Raw genomic sequence first — 17,276 nt, forward strand, 5'->3', positions numbered from 1 at the left:
AATGTCAACATCTATTATGCATGTTTGTTAAAAATATATCTATGATTTATATTTATGCATTCCATATTTTCTTGAAAATTCACTGTGCTTCTCTTTGTTTACCTAGGACATTGTGCAAATTTCCAGTAGAAAAAATTATGACACTGATGGATTTCCATAGAGTTATGATTGATTGGATCAATCGTAACTCTTTGTAAGATGGGGCCCAGGTTAACTAAAGTGTTGCTATCAGAGTACCACCTTTTGTCCTGGAATCTAGCTTATGGTTCAACTGATTGATCCTTTTTGTAGAGGTGTTGTGGCTCAGTGGATAAATCTGCAGACCTTGAACCACAAGGTCCGGGGTTCAAATCCCACAAGGTGTTTATCTACATTTACCATTCTTCATCCAGGTGTAGTAAATGGGTACCCGGTAGGAAGGAATTACTTAAATGCTCGAGCATCCGACCAGGATAGCCGTGCTAAAGCAGGGATATTAGTATGCAACGCCTAGAAACATTTGTATAAAGCGCTATATAAATGTTGCATATTATTATTTTCTTCACCTGCACTTTGGATTCACTGTTCGGTTAAACATTTCTTTAAATTTCCTAAATTTCTCACTCTTAAGAAGAAATGGTTGACCCACAACCTCTCGTGATACTGTTTTATAAAATGCACAAATTGATTCAATTCATTTTCACTATTGATATTGTCTTTTTTTTATTATTTTCATAAACCTTATCTTTTGAGACCAAATGAGTAGCCTGTTGGCTTTTGGTTCCAAAGCTATTATTTTTGTGTTCTATCAGAGACCACTGCCCCTCCCATTATACACACTTTCTACATTCAAGACCAAGTGAATATTAGCCAAAACAGTTATAGCCTGACTGGAAATTAGAAAAATGAAAATGGGATGTATGGCAAGGAGATAAGAGATGAAACGGTTGTGAAGATAAGACCACGAGGAGAGAGACCAGATGGAAATGGATAGATGGAGCTGTCATGGAGTGGTCCAGTCATGTGACCCTTAAAACAGAGGTCAAGGGTTTGAATCCAACGTGAATGTCCTTCGGCAAGACTCTTATCCACGTTTGTCACTCTCCACTTGGGTGTTAAATGGGTACCCTTTATGATGTGAACTCCTTTGACTGGCATGTGTGCAACGATGAGACTTGTTGCCTGGTCAGGATACTCCCCAGGGAGTGGAGATAATAAATAATGTTTTATTTACCCAGGGTAGCCTCTTCAGTTAGGAAACTGCTCTACCAGCAGACCCTGCATAACATGATATGTTACTATTACCCTTCTCCAGTCTAAATGCTGAGCGCCAAGCAAGAAGGCAGAAGGTCCCATAAGTCTTTGGTATGACTTGACCAGGGATCGAACCCACAACCTCCCGTTCATAAGGCGGGCGCTTTACCACTGAGCCACCATGCCCGGTGAGATGGTATACTTTCTGTGTGGAACAGTGACAGATCTTTCTTAGTAATGATAATTACAATGTAAAGCGCTTAGAAACACATTGTATGAAGTGCTATATAAATGTTGTTATATATTATTATTTATTATACCAAATAACAATTGCGGTAACTCTTACAATTATCTTGGAAACAGCTTGAATGTAATCAAGTTTACAGGTTGGTGGACCAAGCATTACCAATTGCATAATTATTTGTGAAAAAATCCTTTTAACATGTTTCTTAAAACAGACATACTGTTAAAAACAATCTTGTAATAAAATGAAATCGTGAAATGTAATGCTGATGTTTACATTATGAGCTATGATTATAAAGAACCCAAAGACGTAATCATTTGAATGTCCATGAATGAGTCATTTATTCAGCCTCTCTAATCTGAAATACATGCTATAGAATGAATGTACACAAGAAAAAGAATGGAGATCATTATACTTTGTGGAATCAAAAATTAAACATGTCTGGATGTAGCTGAAAGTTCTGAACAAAACAACGGGAGAGAAAGAAAGAGAGGGGGTGGGAATGGAGAGAAAGATAGAAGAAAAAAAATGGGTGGGAATAGGGATGGAGAGAAGAGTGAACAAGGGGTGAAGAGCTTCTATTTGCACCCCTCCTTATGTATGTCAAGTATTGTATTACCAAACATGTGTTTTCCTTGGAAAGTTGGACAATTTATAAGCTCAATGATTAGCTGTTTTGAGAAACATTAATGTTTTTGCTTTCTTTTGTTATCTTTCGTACAAAATTCCCTTTGGGAGAATTTTACCAAGTTCAAAGCATGTGAAAATTATCTTCTGAAGCGTAGTTTGACATTTGGTTGGTCGTCAAATACCAATGATTATGAACACTTCAGTGGATGTGATGAAGTGAAGATTTTAAAAGAAATATATTGTTAAGTCTGCTACAAACTCATACAAAATGTAGACTACAGGCGTATGTGCAGGTTCATTAGGCTCATTTTAATCAGATCAAACCATCAAAGAAAAACTCTCCCCCCCCCATCAATGTTACCCCATTATATACCCTGGCGATGGTCTCAAACTCGACCACCCCTGGAAACATGTTTTTGTCATCACATACATTGTAAGACATTCATGTACCTTGGGCCTGTCATTTCCCAGACAAATTTATGTATAGGACCACTTTCTCTGGTCAGTGGAAATAGAGACCCTATTTATTATCAAGTGGTCAAAATGTTACATCTGCCTAACTATATGACATATCAGGTCAAACACAGGTCAGGTATGTGACCGTAACAATATGAATAGTCATCAATGCTTGTCAGTGAAATTTGAAATCCACCTTGGCTTACCTTAAATAATCTTTTACTGCTTATGCTCCGATGCAATTGCAAATTGGTATCTACCAAGAATATGGAAGGTGGGCTCACAAAGCTACCAATATGTCTAAAATTAATCATCACCTGAGAGGTTTATTTATGACTTGGTTATTTCTAATAAGGGGGACTGTTGCTTGAAGCATCTTCTTGTCGGTGATTATCACTGACAAATATGCTCTGAGCCAATCAGATACAATGATTTCTGTAGCTTATAACATATAGTGAATTTGTGAAATGATTCACAGTTCAATCTATCATATCAATGTTTTATTTAAAAAAAACTGATGGGTGACTCTTATTATTCTTAATACAGCATGATGGACACAACAGAGCAAAGGTTAGACTAGACACAAATGAAAGCAATTTTTATTTATTAGAAATATATTCTTATTCACATAATTTTTGGAAGACAAATTTGAGAGTAACTAACAAAAAAGAGTAAAGATTAATCTCCCATGCTTGCATACATTACTGTCATAAAAGTATATAATGATGCATGGATGAAAATAAGATATCTTACAAGATAAAAGATATGAATTTAAATCATGAATCTTGTTTCATTCTGGTTGCTATATGAAGCACCACCCAGGGTCCCGTTTCATAAAGACTTGTTATCGTAACAAATGTACTATCAACCAATCAAATTGAAGGGTTTCAGTAGCTTTTAACTGTTTTTTTGCAAAGTTATTACAACAAGTTTTATGAAACAGATCCCAGGACACAAATTCACAATACATAGAGGATCTAAATTTATTGCACTTATGATTTCACGCTCCTTACACTACGGTTCTGCACTTACAGCATCACAGAACAAGAGATTGTTACAAACAAGGAGCTATAAAAAGAAGTGGTATAAAGTCTCGTTTGATCTCAAGCTTGAAGCATAAATTTGCACTACTGTACAATTGTAATCTGTACCAGCCGCACAGAAACGTTAGCGCTAATAATGCGCTAACAGAGGCCCCTGTTACAACTGGTAATGTCGCAGCGATGCCTACTGTCGCAACAACACATTATTTACATCTTGGATCAACGTTCAACAACTCAGTCAGAAAGACGTGACTGGACCTACTTTTAATACTCAACTAGCACTAACAATGATTCTGTGCAGCCGCTACTGGACGTTGCAAGAAAACTATGATCAATTACATATCTATTAAGAATCCCAAATCGATCATATGTTTTGCAACTGAATATAAATCTGAAGTTGATTGTAAATATTTTCTTACACCCCCCCTCCCAATGGTTTGATAAGAGTGTAATTTCATACACTACTCCACAACTATAACTATTTAGTTTAGAGATGAGTACATGAATTATAAAAGGTCTAGTGTTCCCATGCCCTGGGTCCCTTAACTGATTTCTGATTAACTGTCCAGCCTGTAGACAGTGGAATAAGTATACTTTTGCAGATTTGGCAACAGAAGGTATTAAAAATGCTATCCCACATGCTCAGGGAGGGATCAAACTTTTGTTTTACAACATTAATATAATTACTTGGTTAATAAAATAAGAAGAAAACAAATGTCAAAGCATTCTTATTTTACTTCCAATTTTTAGCTTCAACCGTTTGATTTTGGCTTCTTTTAACTCAATTCTAGATTTTGTCAGGGTGGACTTGGCCTTTAAAACATGGGGAAAATGAAATTGACCACTGAAAATAAGTTGTTGTGGGGAACATACAATGGAACATCAAACAAGTGGAATGTCACCCATATCCCAATATTATTCGTAAGGGCAGGCCCGTCCCAACAAAAAGTTAATTAGGATAAATCCTGAAAACTTCATTGAAATCCTAGGTAACATAAGAAAGTTGACATTTAGAATTTCAATACAATATAATAAACTTGCTATTTTTCTAGCACTCTTAACATTGACTGTATCACAGCACTTTACAAAGGAAAATTATTCATAGAAATTTGACTATTTTTCACACAACAGTATATGCTCAACACACTGATAAGCACATGAGATCTGGGCCCGTTTCATAAAGGACTTGCAACTGTTGTAACTTTGACATAATGGCAACTACCATGGTTAACAGGGCTCAGCAGCCAATCAGAATGAAGATTTCCATGGTCATTGCCATTATGGCAAAGTAATAACAGTTGCAAGTCTTTTATGAAACGGACCCCTGGATTAAGTTTTTCATTCAGTTAGAATTAAACAATATTTTCATTTTTGCAGAATTAACAATAAGGAAACATTCATAAATAACCATAAATTACATCCATGGCATTTCCATTAGTTCAGGGAGGAATCAAACTTTGTTTCACACTATATCAAGGAGAAACTTAAAAATATATTTCTTATACTGAAATATAAATGAAATAGTGAGTGGGAGATGTCATCAGTTCCCTCAATTGAATATCAACTAGGACGAGCATATACACCTAACTGCTTTGTACAATTAAGTGAAACCTTAAAATGTCATAACTCTCTTAATTATATCCATGACATCCAATTTTGATGATATTTGAAGTGTAATACTTGTCAGATTTTTCTCATTCTTATTCAAATACATATTTTGTCGGGGTGGGCTTGCCCTTTAACCCTAAAAAGACTGGGGGGGGCTGATTCAGCCCCCCCTCGACATTTTTCGCGATAAATCCGCTGCGCAAAATTTTTTTACCGCGTCGCTCGCTGACTTTTTACTTTCAAGTCTCGCGCAACTTTTGAGACCAAAATTGTGACCCCCGGGTACGCGGTTCCAAAATTACGCAACATTTCGTAAGTGCATGCAGACCCAAAATTACTCAAAAACATGAATTTGTGTACAAATCCAATGCAAATAGTGTTCTTAGCCAAAATTCATAAATGTTTCATTATTTTTCCTTTTACTGCTTAAAATCAATTAATTTTATCTTGTTTATGGTCAAAATAAAGTCCCCGACAATTTCCATTGAAAAAACAATAAAAAACAAAAAGTCGAAAAACAAAGAAATACATAAGAAATTTAGAAAACAATAGAATACATAAGAAAATAAATTTGATTTTGAAATTTTTTTAAAATCAATTTGATCAGATGCCTATCTAGAGTATGTGAAACAAAAATTAGCATTTCAGGGGCATTATTTTATTAATTAGAGCAAACTTATGATTTTACGCATAAATTAGCATAATTAATGAGACATGAGATTTTTTGCCGAATTTGATGTTATAGTTTTGTAGATAATGCCATGGGTAATGCATGTGCCAATTTTCGTCGCGATCGCGCGATCAACGGCCGAGATCATAAGGGGGGGCTGAATCAGCCCCCCCCCCCCAGTCTTTTTAGGCGTCGAAATAGCCCAGTCTATTTAGGGTTAAGGCCTTTGCGTACTTGCAAAAATTGCCATATAACTCTTATCTAAAGTTCCCTGTTCTAAAAAAATGAAATATAAGAAGGTATAAAAAAGTTTTAAAACATTAAGATGAAATAAGAAATTTTGTGTAATATGAAATCCTGTTCTTTACAAAGAGGAGAAAAAAATAAAGAAAATGTAACCCTACCTTAAACAAATGGAAGCTTGTTAGATGATACCCAGATGCAAGGATTAATTTTTTTTTTCAATCAAGGACATACAAGGTTTCCAATTGGTACACATGTAGATAAAAACAGAATCAGAAATCAAAACGGCCAGTCACTTGTATAATAGCATTAACATATCCAGGGGATGTTCACAAGGAGTTAAGCACGACTTAAATAGAATCGCACTAAAAATTCTCAGTTGCGCACGGTATAAAAGGCATCACTGTACTGGTCAAATCATGCTCAAAGCACAAGCACTCCTGCGTATTAATCAATGAGACTGCACATTTAATATCATATACATCGACACTAAGCCCAAATTTAAGGCACATATAAATCTTTGTGAAAGATGTTCCCATACCAAACATCTTGAGCATATCCAGCATCAGCTATGACAAAGAAATGTATGGGCCAATGTGCACAAGTATAAAAGAGTCACTATTGTCCCCAGACAATTGGGCCCATGAAATGCTTTGTAAGATCTGATACTGGATACTAATGCACGTGAACATGGTGATCAATGTGTTTAATCAAATGGGTCAGATACTCCTAATCCAAGACCCGCTTGAAATGTAGCCATTGGTGGCGGAAGCCAAAAAATTTAGGAGGGGTCCACCCTTTCTCTTTTCACTGTTCTGTCATGCTACGAGATCCAATTACGAAAATAAAATTATACAATATCACAAGTACGTATATGTTGAATTGCAAGCTTTTACAAAGCATTCTATGTCATCTGTTCTTCGACTTGGTCTTCTTTGACTTCTGCGTAGAATCCTGCAATAAAAACAAAAGTTACAGTTTGCGAGAATTACCAAATAGAATTTCTTGTTTTAAAAGAATTTCAGGCTCTAAACCTACTCATTTATTCAATTTTTTTCACCCAAGCCACCTCCTATTCATCCTTTTATATTTTCTCTTTCTTCTCGTATTCTTTCTCTCCTTCTTCACATCCTCTTCTCCCTTGTTCTCCTCTTTCTTCTATTAGTTTCCAGACCTCTCATCCTTTTATATCTCCTCTTTCTCTTTCTTCTCGTATTCTTTCTCTCCTTCTTCACATCCTCTTCTCCCTCGTTCTCCTCTTTCTCCTATTAGTTTCCAGACCTCCTCTTCACCCCCCCCCCCTCTTCTCCATCTCCCTCTTCAGTTCCTTGTTTCTCCTTATTTCGATCATTATTGTTATCATCATCATTATCATTATCAGCATCATCATCATCATCCGAATCATCATCATCATTGCTATTATTATTACTATTATCATCAGCATCATTATTATTCCCTTAACTCTTTTTTTTCTTCACTTTCTCCTTCTTCAATCTCTTCCATTTGTGTTAATACAAAAATAAAAAATTCTTTGAATCTAACCTCATATAGAACACTTGTATTTCATAAGATACGATACAAACTACACCCTACCTTATTTTGTATAAATCCTGAGCTGTTGAGTATACTCCTGGCTGCATTGTTGATGTGTTTGAATCTATCGGGACCAAGAAGAATACCTCCATACCATCGAGACACAACCACCATCACATTCCTGGCATCCACAATCTAAAATGGACAAAGAGAGAGCCATGGCGAGAAAGAAAGAGAGAGGTAGGACAGATAGACTTGTACTATATCAAAATTCTCTTAACACTACAATAACACAGAAAAACAACCCTGGCACTTAAGAAACAAATACTGACTAGGGTTGGAAAAGAAAAATCATGACTACCCCCCCCCCCCCCTCTGCATACACTTGCAAGGTATAACATCTGTCCACAACTGAATTCACCACATCATTTAATTATGAAAGGAAAAGAACAAAGTTCAAAACCAAACAAACCTGTAGTAGATGAAGAAGTCTACCACCCGCTGCTGTTTCTCCATCATCGTCACAATCCTGAATGAAACAATCGTGATCCTCTTTGTATATCCTGTGGAACCAAACAAAAAGAAATGATATAATATGAAGACCAGGGCCACGTCTTACAAAGAGTTACGCTTGATCCAATCAATCGCAAGTATGGAAAGCCAGCAATGTCAACATGTAGAATGCATGTTCGCTCAAAAAATTTTCTAGATATGAATGTATAGCCATAAATTAACTGATTTCTTGACAGTTCGGTGTGTTCTCCTTTGTTTACAAAGGATTTTTCCACATTTCCTGTAGAGAAATTTATGACACTGATGGATTTCCATAGAGTTATGATTGATTGGATCAATTGTAACTCTTTGTTAGACGGGCCCCTGATGAAATGATAATTATGTGAGGCCCCACAGAATAAATATCACCCCTCCCCTTCATTTTCTGTATAACCAGTAATTGTTTGCAGCAATTAAAGTTTTGACGGTCATCACAATGAAACAACCCAAGCCCAACGAGATGACAGATCATTGTATATCAATATACTAGGGGTTGATTTATAAAGCTATTTTCTTCAGCACAGTGTTATAAAATTGAATTATCATTTAGAAAATACAAATATAGTCAATCTGTTTAAAATACATAGACAACTCTGTTCACATTTACATGTCAGACAATTCAGGCCAAAACCCACTAAATTTTACTGGAAAATACTCAGCTGATAAGTGAAGAAAATGCAGTATAGGGCCTAGACTTACAGGTTTTGAAGTTTAAAAATATCATATAATATTTGAATTTTGCTATGGCCTTTGCTACTCACAAAAAATTTTATACTTTGGAATATTATGAATTTGAGGAAGTGCTGAAATTATATGAAATTATTGTCTCTAAGCTTATGAAATACAGACAAATTTAAAGTAGAAGAATCTGTTTGATTTACCTGTAAGCCATAATATTATGAGTGGCATGTTGGATTTTCTTGTTTTCACACAGTTTACGAAGCAAACATTTGACCTGGAAGATGAACAATATGATTTAAGAAACATTTACATTACAGCTACAAATTAAAAACATTGATCATTCCAAAGGAAAAAAAACACTATGTACTATTCCTAGAATACACCAGTCTAAATGAAACATTCTTTACAACCTTTACAAACACAGTACAAACAAATTCATACTTTTTAATGCATTGTATATAAATCATTCGTACGGCCATTGCAAAGGTATATTAAACCATAGCACAACTCACACAGCTCATCTCCGATCATAAGTAAATCAAATCAAGATCACACAGGCAATCAATCATATATTTAGGGCCCGCTTCATTGTCTTAAAAATTCATAGTACACAGTGATATTTCTTCCTTGGTTGTTGCAATCTCATGCAAATCTGAAAGACAGATAAAGACCATTTAAGAAAAGATAACTTACTTGTTCTACTTCTACCACAGGGAATGCTATATGTGCTTGAAAAGTGCTCTTTCTATCAGTAATGGTATCACCGTGTGTAAGTGGCGGCAGCTCTGGAAAAAACAGAGACAAACCAAACAATTTATTACACTAAATGAATAAAAAAACTTAAATTATGAAACATTTTAAATTACAATTAAACTGCATTCTGTATTCTGTATATTTCTAGCAATTTCATAGCCATATTTTGGTAGGGCATGATGAAAAATCCCAATCTAATAAATTTGGCATTCATGAATCAGTTTACATTTGAGATATGTATTGCTTAATGAATACTGTATAAGGCCCCAATGGGACAAAATAGATTTATACGGTCACAACTTGGGACCCTGTGGACAGAATCTCACTATATTTGTGCTGTGGATGTTTCTAAAAATGCTCCACAAAGATCAGTATCTTAAACGATGAAATGCACAAATAGTATTTAGAGTCATCAACATTTTGGTAATCTATATACTTTTATGGATGAAAAATATTAACTGTATAATCAAATTATTTGAAATAAATTGAACAGATTTTAAATGAATAAATCTTGAAATCATGAACCCTTTTTAATGTAAACTCACCTATAGTTTGGGGAGCATGGCTTCGTACAGTTTCCTTTGAGGTGTGCAGATGTTTGAGTGTAGTCGCAAGTTGGTCAACTGTATGAACATCCCTATCCTCATCAACATCTAAATGATAATAACAGCAACATTTAAAGGGCGCTTTATACGGGTGTTTCAAAAGCGTGCAGGTGGGCTGAGAAATGTAATCAATGAATCCAATTTTTTTTTAAAGGAGCAATTATTAAAGTTTTGCCTCAGTAAAAAAATTGAAATTTAAATATTTACAAAAAAAATTAAACATTGGATTCAGTAACTGCATAATATTACTATTTCATATTTCTAGCTTTGCAGCAACAGATTTCAAGAATAAACTTTATGGGATTTTATTTCAAGTTTGTTTGTTTTCCTTTATTTGCATTACCACAAGAAAGTAAGGTACAATTTTACAAAAAATAATGATTTCATATAAACAAAGATCACCAAGAAAAGTGTAAACTCCATATCCTGAATAAAGATGATTAACTATTTTAGACTTGAAACTGACTTTAAATTATATTTTTGCTGTCTTATAGAGCAGACTCCAAAGCAGGAAACATTATAGAGGTTTCATAATATTTCACATTATCACCCGTATCAGACATCTGAGCAGGTCATTTACAAAACCGTATTGCCCTACATGTTCTGAATATCGGGAAGGGTAGGTATATTGTTTGTATTTTCCTCGGTCTCAATGCGCGTATTTACTTTGCATGCAGAGACGAAGCAAAATATACCTTTGTATTTTCCCTGGTCTCACATCCGGGCATTTGTGGATGCGTATAAAGAGATACGCTTCATAAGGATCCGCCCACCAACAATATACGTCATAATAAAGACAACGCTGAATCCGAGCGCTTGCAAGTACGTCATAATGGTGCAGAGCCTAGACCGATATTAACATGACACAATAGAACTCTATTTTTAAAAGAAATATCCCCATTATCATGATTTTTGCTCTAGATATCTGATTTGGATGATAATAAAAATATTGACTGGCTCTTCTTTCGGGGAACATCAAATATATTGCCCTTAAATGACCCATATTGCCCTCGTCTAAAGACTCGGGCCAATATGATTCATTTGCTGGCAATATATTTGATGTTCCCCTCAAGGCCAGTCAATATTATATAAGTATAGTAAATAGATGATAAAATCAGAACAGTTGGTTAAACACAAAATTCAACACAATATGGCAATGCAGTATAAGACTGGACAAATCTTCATACAACATAGGCATTCAGCCATGTACTATTGCTTTACAAACATGACAGAACATGTAGTGTTAAACTTCAACAAACCACTTCAAGATGCAGGTAGGTAAATGACCAGGTGGGCGTTTCATAAGGTTGTTCATTAAGTTATGAGCTACTATAAGAATGACTGGTGATCCTTTCTTACATGCTAAATCATCACCAATGGACATTTGGTGTGTACCATTTTTAGCACTAGAAAGGATCACTAGTCGTTCATAAACTCATTCGTAACTTATAAACAGCTTTACAACACACAAACAAGGTTCATTTCATAAAGGACAAAAATAAATTGTGGTAACTTTGCCAGTACATTAACAACCATGGCTCAAGACGGCTCAACAGCCAATCACAATCACGGTTTCCACTGTAGTTACCATAATGGCAGAGTTACAAATTGTACATATTTATGAAACAGGCCCCTGGTTTCCGAAGTAATAATAATAATTATACTTGCTTATATAGCGCTTCTTACTTACTTTGTCAGAAGTCTCTAAGCGCTCTACAGTATATGCAGCATAATTACCCTGGCTTTAGCAGTGCAGCTGTTACGTGCATTGCGTTTCAAGGAATAAATTCCTGCCAGGTACCCATTTACCACACCTGGGTTGAGTGCAGCACATTGTGGATCAATTTCTTGCTTAAGGAAATTGCGCCATGTCTGGGATTCGAACCCACGACCCTCTGTTTCAGAGTCCGGAACTAATCCACTGGGCCACAACGCTTCAAGTAAATTGTCCTCTACTTTTGAACTCTGTATGGAGTTTTTCTTACCCGTTTTGTTTGCTGAAGAAATTTCACTTTCGTTGTCCTCGATGCTTGATGAATTTTCAGAGAGAAATTCCTGTATCCGTTCAACCACCAGATAGAGTACACTCTCTCCAATGTTTTCTCTGTGATCCGTGAATCAATTTGAAGAATCAAAGATAAATTTCAATTATCATTATCGTCAATCATTTCAATTACAACAGACAAAACAATAACATTGGTGCAATTCAGTCATAAACTTATACTGTTTCAAGTTAATCTCATCACAAAGAATCTTGTAATAGGTAGAGTTTAAAAACACAAATTCTGGTAAAATAAAATTCAAGCATTTTAATGGTGATATTAATGGAGTTGTATGAGGCTTAACCATGTGGTGCCCATCTCATAAAGAGTTCCAACTACTAGTATGGTAACTGTGATTATGCTATCTACTTGGGAGACATTGATTGTGATCGGCTTATGTGCCTTGGAACCGTGTTAGTCAACATAATGACAAAGTTGTCATAACTATTCAAGAAACAGGGCCCCTGTAAAGGCTTTAATTCATATAAGAAATACTAGTACTGTAATGAGTAAAAAATTGAGTAAATTTCCAATTCAGGAGGTTGAATGATTTGAAATCATATTTATCAGATTATATATAATTCAAATTAGCAACAGCTGTAAACATATTTTTTAAGGTTTAGGTACCTGAAATGAACAGAATTTGATAGGAATAGGTTTTGAAGACAGAGACATTTTCTTTCAACATTTCCACTACATCACCAATTTAAGGAATTATGTGATTATTATCTATTTAATATTTTTACTGATGCAACAAAATGAGCACAATATATCTAAATTCTGTTACCGTTTCTTTTTTCCCCATGTTTTACGATTTTTACTTAAACTAAAGCTGGACCAACATGGAAAAAAAATTCTGCTGAACCACAAATGTAGGCAGCTTGCAGTGAATGATACATAAATGACACTTACGTACAAACCTGCTCAAGGTTGGACTCCAGAAGTATTCTCTTACTACCAGACAACCAAGGCGCACTGAAATGAACAAGGGAAATTCCCTAAAAATGAGATTTAGCTGCACAATTTACATTAAAGCAAGGCTGTTTGACCCATCAATATAAGAATCCTTAGTATACTATCAATATCATCACCCTATAGGCCCATATTCTGAAGTCAGGTTTAACTTAGACCATGGCCTAACTCTGTGCTAAAATTATGGACAGCCAAAAATGTCAAAATTTTCCTGACATTGGATGTTTCTAATGTTTACTGTGCTTTTTACTAGCTTGTGAATTAGAAGAAAGCTATCTTATTTATGCTTCCAAAATGGTTAAGAATTATCTGAGAGAGAAATGAGCTGAATTATACTGTTAGAGATTTATGCCACTATTGGCTATCCATAGTTAAACGCAACTTCAGAATATGGGCCATTGAGCAGGCCTACTTTGCAATAGAGTTGAGTCTTATGTGGAGAACATCTCGACAGAATATTCAACTCTTTCAGGTGATCCCCACGCATTGGCTCATACTTGATTTACATGTTCATATTGTATTTGTCTTGTTTGTTATCATCTTGCCTATAAATGAAATAAACAAATATGACTCTAGAATATAACTCTTATTCTAGAGAGTTCTTACCTTAATTCGGTAACGGGAGAAACTTTGCTTGGATACTCATCGGGGAGAAGCACCTAAAGGAAAACAATCCAGTCAAAATAATATATTGTTAACTTCAGTTCCAATAATTAGTTTTAAATAGCTGTAATTTTCAAATATGAAAGTTACTGTCAATTGTGGACAAGCCAGTGAATGATAAAAGTATTAAAGACACATCAATCTTGAATATGGAATCGGCTCCAGTCATGAATTAACCAAATTGTTTGATTACTTACCGAGTATACAACATTCTGATCACTTTATAGTCTTCAAATAAAATAATAATCAGACCTGCTTATATAGCATTTAACACTTACTTCATCAGAAGTCTCTTAGCACTCTACAGAATAATGCTGCAAATATACTCTAGCTCTTAAATAGCAGAACAGCTGTTGCATGCACAATGTTCAAAGGAATAAATTCCTGCCAGGTGCTCATTTACCTCTCCACGGTTGAGTGGCGCACAATGTGGATCAAATTTCTGCTGAAGGCAAGCAGGCCATGGCTGGGATTCGAACCCACGGCCCTCCGTTTAAAGTCCAGAGACTAATCCACTTGGCCAAGATGCTGATTCACTTATAGGCCTACCCACTAGAATTGTAACAAAATTATCCGCTTCCTTATTTTTCAGTCATAGCACAGATATAATGAAAAGGAACAATTTTATGGTATGGTTCCAGGTGAGGTGCAAGGGACCTGGCAGGAATATATTCCTTAAAATGAAGATTATGCATATACATCCACTCTGCTTCAGCCAGAATGATTTTGCTACATTACTGTAAAACGCTTTACTGAAAAAAGTAAACATATATTAAAGTCCATATAAAAATTATTCAATGCATTCACAATGTATGTTGACCCAAGAATGCATTACTTTTACTCTCATCTAGATCTACTCGTATTTATTCTAATTGGAATTATACCTGCAGCCTGACTGTTAAATCTTTGTTATTTTCATCTGAGATTGTAATGGCATAGATCCTGCTGATTTCATCCACCACACACCAGTCGTCTCCATAAATGGCCGACATTGCTTCAATCTCATCAACCTTTAATAAGGAAAGAGAAGAAACACGAAGACCACACTTTCAACTACTACTACACCCAATTTGGATGAAATGCCAAACAGGGCAAGTAATTTTTACAGATGCCTGCAGCAATAAGCAAAAATTAGTGTTTATTATTATTCTGTCAAAATATTTTACCAGAGTCCTATTTAACCTGAAAAATTATTGAAGCATAGCTAGAGCAAGTTGATATATATTTTTTAAAATACTTTTTTACTTTTGACCCCCCCCCCCCTAATCCCCACAATACAAAACATGAATCAATTACTTCAGACTTTTCAGCCATAATTTTAGATTTCAGTTCAGGTTCATGCAACTTTTTTCCAACACAGTCACAAGCTGCATGCAACTTGCAAGCAATTCAGGAAAATTCTGAGAATACTTTTTTTTATTCTTAAGTCTTTAATTATCATTAAATTTAAAAAACATATAGATACATAGACCCCAATCTGATAAATATTACTATAGACCCGATTATACAGAAACATATTAGAGTAATTGCAGTGGAGCAATGTCAAGGAGTCACACAGTTAAAGAATATTAAACATTCAAAGAGTTTTAAATTGGGTAAAATACCATGTCTAATAACTTAAAAATAAGTTTACAGCAACCTTTAATCAAATAATAAAAGCAATCAAATCAAATAAAAGTAAAAATGACTGAATTAAATGAGTCTATGTGGTAGTCAAATTCCATCATACTATTCTATTATCAAAGTTATGAATCTTTCCTTTATGAACTTGTCAAAGTCAGGCCTGGTTGGCCGAGACTGAGATGTGAACTAAAGAGTTTGTGTACAAGAGCTAGGAGCAGCCTAGACCAAAAGCTCTGTTCTCTATTATATTGGTTGTTCCACTGAACTCTGTTGGCTCCACTCACCAAATACAGAGACCGAAGATGTAGCTCAATCTGTACAGGGACTAAATGGCCATATATATTTATGTATCAAAGGTCAAGTTCACCCCAACAAAATGTTTATATGAATAAAAAGAGAAATATCAGACAAGCATAATGCTGAAAATTCCATCAAAATCAGATGTGAAATAAGAAAATTATTCCATTTTAAAGTTTCGCTTATTTTTCAAAAACAGTGATGTGCATAATTCAGTGACATGCAAATGAGACAGTCTATGATGTCCTCCACTCACTATTTCTTTTGATTTTTATTGTTTCAATTATACAATATTTCATTTTTTACAGATTTGACAAGGAACAACTTGACTGAACCATATAGTATTAAACAGTGCTAATTCCACATGTTCAGAGAGGAATTAATCATTGTTTCACTTGAGAATGTGGAGAAAATCAGAATATGTCATATAATAAAAGATAAAAGAAATAGTGAGTGTATGACGTCATCAGTCTCCTTAATTGCATACCGACCAGGATGTGCATTTAACTGTTTTTTTAATTAAGCAAAATTTACAATGTCACTTTCTTATTTTACATCCGATTTTGATGAAATTTTTCAGTGTTAAAACTGTTATGCTCCTTGGATTTTTCTCTTTTTATTCAAATCAACTATTTGTTGGGGTGGACTTGTCCTTTCAGTTCGGATAAAACAGGGAAGTGAAGTTGTGCGACAGCCAAAATAAGTCACTTTTAATTCAAAGTTTTTTAAGTTAATTTTTCCCCGTTTTGGTGCATTTCAGGCCAAAACGGAATAGGCCTAGGGCTAGGCCCAATAAAAAAAAAAAATTATTTTATTTTATTTTGGTACAGTTCCTTTTATGAAATAAAGACAAAAATCAATGAGCCCCGTCGAGGGGATTTTGCATTGTTAACCCCCTAATCTGCTAATGGTGGCTGCACAATAGCGAGCCGTCTGTGTACGAGGAGAAATAACAAAAATTAAAAAACTCCTCGATACAGACGGCTGCCAGCTGTCCAGGAGCAGCCGTCCGGTTTCTCCTAGCTCCTCCTCGTTCGTAGTAGAAAGTGTGCTCCTGCCCTGGGCCGATGCCGATGCCGATGGAGAAGCGGTGTTGAGTAACTCGCTACCGTTCCGTACGGTACAGCAGCAGTTCACAACAGCAGACGCCAACAATACTCCTGAATTACTCAATAATAGCTGGCCGTTGATAACGCGTGCATACGTTTACCTGTTTTGTGAGATCATCTTCCTCCATTCCAATGGCTCACTTTTGTATGTTTATCGCAATCTATAATTAGTCTAGATTTTATTTCTATATTATTGCAGATTCTCCCGAGACGTCATCTGTCTTTGCCGATATGTTATGAGATGCCATATGAGGAGCGTGCGCCTTTTTTCTGCCGATTTTTTTTTTTTTTTTGGCCCCCGAGTTCATGAGGTTTTTCT

At 35.3% G+C, this 17,276-nt stretch overlaps 1 protein-coding gene across 1 annotated transcript; it reads right to left on the bottom strand.

The window, feature by feature from the left end:
* Positions 1-6,110: 6,110 nt before the first annotated feature.
* LOC121407942 (protein IMPACT-like) lies at positions 6,111-17,168 on the bottom strand. Its single transcript, XM_041599202.1, has 11 exons — positions 17,059-17,168; positions 14,813-14,938; positions 13,872-13,924; positions 13,206-13,268; positions 12,237-12,355; positions 10,192-10,299; positions 9,587-9,678; positions 9,094-9,167; positions 8,133-8,223; positions 7,721-7,855; positions 6,111-7,081 (listed from the first exon to the last, which is right to left on the bottom strand). The coding sequence occupies exons 1-11, from the start codon at positions 17,083-17,085 to the stop codon at positions 7,037-7,039; spliced, it is 933 nt and encodes a 310-aa protein (XP_041455136.1). The 5' UTR covers positions 17,086-17,168; the 3' UTR covers positions 6,111-7,036.
* Between the last annotated feature and the right edge of the window lie 108 nt (positions 17,169-17,276).

This window comes from Lytechinus variegatus, chromosome 2, assembly GCF_018143015.1.
Source record: "Lytechinus variegatus isolate NC3 chromosome 2, Lvar_3.0, whole genome shotgun sequence".
Taxonomy (NCBI): Eukaryota; Metazoa; Echinodermata; class Echinoidea; order Temnopleuroida; family Toxopneustidae; genus Lytechinus; species Lytechinus variegatus.

What these genes read in the sequence shown, in the direction of transcription:
- LOC121407942 (XM_041599202.1), bottom strand. Translation starts at nt 17,085, where the DNA reads ATGGAGGAAGATGATCTCACAAAACAG. An exon ending in ATTTAACAGTCAGGCTGCAG is followed by an intron (nt 13,925 to 14,812) that starts GTATAATTCCAA and finishes GTTTTCCTTTAG; the next exon opens with GTGCTTCTCCCCGATGAGTA. An exon ending in CCATGCTCCCCAAACTATAG is followed by an intron (nt 9,679 to 10,191) that starts GTGAGTTTACAT and finishes TGTTTTTTCCAG; the next exon opens with AGCTGCCGCCACTTACACAC.